This window comes from Myotis davidii, unplaced genomic scaffold, assembly GCF_000327345.1.
Source record: "Myotis davidii unplaced genomic scaffold, ASM32734v1 scaffold73, whole genome shotgun sequence".
NCBI lineage: Eukaryota > Metazoa > Chordata > Mammalia > Chiroptera > Vespertilionidae > Myotis > Myotis davidii.
This window is the reverse complement of record NW_006286675.1, coordinates 6,872,039-6,876,520: the sequence shown is the minus strand read 5'-3', so window position 1 is coordinate 6,876,520 and position 4,482 is coordinate 6,872,039. Positions and strand designations below refer to the sequence as shown.

Here is a 4,482-nt window from a genome sequence, read left to right as displayed (position 1 = left end):
CTCTACATCTGAAAAGCCCAGCCCCAGAGCATCACTTCTGTCCTCACTGCAGGACCTCCCTCCCCAGCACTCCAGCCACTCACTCGGTCCCTCCAAGTGCCTCCTTCCCTTGACAGCCACGTCATCAGGCCAGACCTGCATCACCCAGGCCTCTCATCTCACTTGGAGTGAGGTCAGCCAACACATCATTCTGATTCCAGAAGCACTGGATTTTCAAAAAATTCTAATGTCATATTTTTTTCTGAGATTACACCTAGGGATTGGGTGTGAGGGGAATGAGACACTGAAACTAAATGGTCAACTTTGGGGAAGGGGCCTGACAGGCTAGAAGAGGGAGTCTGGCCCCCAAAGACAGACCAGCTTTACAACATTTCTATCACCAGCGCAGAATGACAATCCATGTTTCAATCATCAAATACCTACTGATTTCCACATTGCACTCCACACAAAAAGAACCTCCTAAAGTTCCTCTCTAACCAGCTCTCTCTTTTCCCTAAACTTCCACTTCCCAGGCAGCTGCCCCTGGCCTCTCCCTTCACCTCCCCTCTCTGTCGCCTCTCCTCTCCTCTTCCCCCTCTACCCTCCCAGGTCTTTCTACTCCCTGCTCACCCCAGCGAGGAGCTTCCCAGAGTCATCCTTTTGGTGGTAAAATAAAAACTGATTTTTTTTTCTACTGTAGTTTTTATAATCCGCCTCCACCACTAAATCATAGGGGTTAACTATAAATTTTGTTCAGATTTATAGTTCCTTCAGCAATGTTTTCCAAACATTTTAAATTACAATCACCACCCTGCTGCTCATTGGCCCACGCACTGAAGGGTTGTGGGTTCAATTCCAGGCCCGGGTCAGGACATGTGCAAAAACCAATCAATGTGTCCCTCTCCCATCAATCTCTCTGTCCCTCCCTCCATCTCTCCCACTCTTTCTACAAGTCAATGGAAAAGATATCCTCCGGTAAGGATGAACAAAAATAAATAAATAAAATAAATTACAATCACCATCAGAAATACAATTAACATTCTGACCCAGTATATAAGGACTGGTAGATTGCTTTGGTTGGGTTCCATTTTTATTTTGAATATCATTGAAATAAAAGTCTCATAAGACAGTTATTTCTTACTGCTTATAATACATTCAGATGATTTCTTCTTTCCTACTTCATTAAAGAAAAATAAATGAAATTGATTTCCTGACCTAAAAATGGGTAGTAACCTGCTGGAAAAATCTCTGCCCTATAGGTCTTTTCATGGAAGTCTGGGTATGGCAGTAACTTCATATGTTTGTGTTGAGTGCACACCACGCGCACCAGTGCACTCCTGTCCCAAAATTAATAACTATTTAAATGTTCTTCTAATGTTGTCTAATGACAATGTTCTTCCTCCACATATTCAGATGCATAGATGTCTCTTTATTGTTTTTGTTTTTTTGTTAATCCTCACTCGAGGATATTTTTCCAATGATTTTTAGAGAGAGTGGAAGGGAGGGGGAGAGACACCGAGAGAGAGACACATCGATTGGTTGCCTTCCGCACCCATCCGGACCAGGGCCAGGGACCAAGCCTGCAACTGAGGTACATGCCCCTGACTGGAAATGAACCAGACCCTCAGTCCTAGGGCCGACGCTCTATCCACTGAGCCAAACCGGCTAGGGCTGATGTCTCTTTATGATATCCACCTGTGGTTTTTCTCTTACACCAGTTTGTACTTGTAAAACCCGATGACTCCCAGCCAAGCACCCTTCCGATTTCCTTGGAACCTTTGCTCATGACAATTCGAGATGAGTGTTACACGCTGGGGCAGCAGATCTGCATCTGGGGACTTCAACTGAGCAACCCGGAGATTGCCAGACTCGTGAGTCCTGCACTTTCAAAACGTTTATTTGATTAGTCTTAAAATTGACCGGAAGCATATTACATCATGTGTTCCAGCTATAATTCATTTGGTTGGTGACTGATATGCTCCAAGGTTTTCTTTAAAAAAGAAAAAAGAAACAATGTATTTTTAATTAAACATTTCAAACAGATAAAAGCACAGAAAATAATAGAACTGACATCCTTGTATATTTCATGAAATATGCTTTATTAAGGCATAAACATTGTGAATTTTACAAGTACAGTAGCTAAGCTTCATCTCACTTCTTCCCCATCTACGGCCCAGAGGCACCATCCCCTGCTTTAATGATGCTCACGAAGGGAAAGCTGGCTTCATGCCCATGTCCTCCTCGAGGCTCCCACCTGTCTCATCCATGGACCTTCGTCTATTCCTCACTAACCTGCCAGTCAATCAGCACATTTTTTTAAAGTATTTTTTAACACTCTTAGAAGAAAAGCTTTATGATGTTGGATTTGGCAGTGATTTCTTAGATATGACACGAAAAGCACAGGCAACAAGAGAAAAACGAGAGGCATTGACTTCATCCAGATTCAACACTTCTGTGCAGCCAAAGGCACAGACAACAGACAAGTATTGGTGAGGATGTGGAGAAATCGGAACCCTTGTGCACTGTTGGTAGGAATGTAAGAGGATGCGGCCACTATGGAAAACAGTACGGAGGTTCCTCAAAAAATTAAAATAGAATTATCATACAACCCAGCAATTCCATTTCTGGGTATATGGCCAAAAGAATTGAAAACAGGGTCTCAAAGAGATATTTGTACTCTTGTGTTCATAGCAACATTCACATTGCCAAAGGTGGAAACGATCCAAATGGACAGGCAAATGAAAAAAAAAAAACTGGTATATACATACAATAGTATACTATTCAGCTTAAAAATTCTGACACATGCTACAGCATGGACCTTGAAGAACTTATTGTAAGTTAAATAAGTCAGTCACAAATACTAAATTATTCCGTTTATATGAAGTCCCCAAAGTGGTCAAATTCAGAGACAGAAAGAGTGGCAGTTAGTTACCAGAGACTGGGGGGAGGGGAGAATGATCGTTATTTATTGGGCACAGAGTTTCCATTTGCAAGACAAAAAAGTTCCGGAGAAGGATGGTGCTGACAGTTGCACGACACTGTGAATATACTTAACGCCACTGATCTGCACACTTGAAAATGGTGAAGATGGTACATTTTATGTGTATATGACCACAATTTACAACGATTTGAAATATATAACCAGAATTTTTAGTTGTTTTCATCCAGAGGGTCAGTCAGGGTACATAGTCCACTTAAGTCAGAAACACAGCGCTGTCCCTGCATGCTAAGTGACTTTTCACAGTTCCTGAAAGCGTGGCCCGCGTGGCGAGATGGCGGCTGCTGAGAAAGTCCTGGTAGATGGCTGTGGTCTTGCCCACAGCAGGGCGTGAGCCCCGGAGGGACTCGGCAAACCGCTGGTTCAGGTCTCTGGGACCTGGCAGAGCCTGCTTTGCACAGACCAGCATGACCAGAAGCGTTGAGGGCTCCTCTGTCGGCAGCAGCTAGAGAAATCCAATCCGCCACCAGCCCAGGCCTCCCCTCATTAAAGAGGCGCTGTGGTCGGGGTTGCGAGTGCTTTTTTGTTCTCAGCCGCGGTATAATTTGGAATCCTATCTCTGACCAACGTGTCATTACTTCAAAAAACCCTAAATCCTCCAGACCACCCCAAGGCCTCTCAGGCTTAAATTCAGAACGGAGGGAATCCTCAGGTGATGGTGCTTCTAATTGCCAAGAGGGGGCCTTCAGGATTTGTAGCTTTAAAGGCTCTTCCCTGTCAGGAAGGTAGGGACTTCACTGTGACCGGGATCATTTGTTACCACAAGAAATGACCTTGCCATTGACCCCTCCATTCAGGAACCCAGGGAGCAGGCGCTGGCTCCAAACGCTCACGTGTCGCCCCCAGTCCAGCTGTGTCAGTGTGAGCAGCACCTCGTTCCTGCATTTGCACAGTCTAGTTCTGAGGAGTCCCCCAATCCTAGTAATATCTATAAATATGAAAACGAGTCATTGGTGAGAGCCTTTAACTATGACAACTTTAAGTGTAAGATCGGCACAGCAGCACTTCTCTACTTTGAAGAACACAGCCATAGGAGGATAAACACGTGTTGGTCAGACTGTGAGCATCTGTGTTGGTTCGCTAGGGCTGCCATGACAGAGTGCCACAGATTGCATGGCTCAGACAATAGAAATGTATTTTCCCCCAGTTCTAGAGGCTAGAAGTCTGAGCCCAAGGTGTCAGCAGGGTCGGTTTCTTCTGAGGCCCCTCTCCTTGGCTTGTAAATGGTCATCTTCTCCCTGTGTCTTCCCATCGTCTTCCCTCTGCACAAATCTGAGCCCGAATTTCCTTTTCCCGTAAGGACACCAGTCCGATCCCATTAGGGTCATCCTAATGACCTCATTTTACCTTAATTACCTCTTTAAAGGAACCATCTCAGCAAATATAGTTACATGCTGAGGTGCTGGGGATTAGGACTTCAACATATGAAAGTGGGGAAGGGCACCATTTAGCCATAAAGACACCTAAAAAAGATATGCTACAATATATCTTATCTCATCATAAAG

General features: G+C 44.4%; 1 protein-coding gene across 1 annotated transcript in view; it reads left to right on the top strand.

Annotated features, from left to right (window-relative positions):
• Positions 1–4,482, top strand: part of LOC102772560 — a 27,719-nt gene that overhangs the window by 1,939 nt on the left and 21,298 nt on the right. Inside the window, exon 3 of the mRNA XM_015560413.1 lies at positions 1,698–1,850. Within this exon, the coding sequence (XP_015415899.1) occupies positions 1,698–1,850 (153 nt within the window). The remainder of the gene's footprint in view (positions 1–1,697; positions 1,851–4,482) is intronic.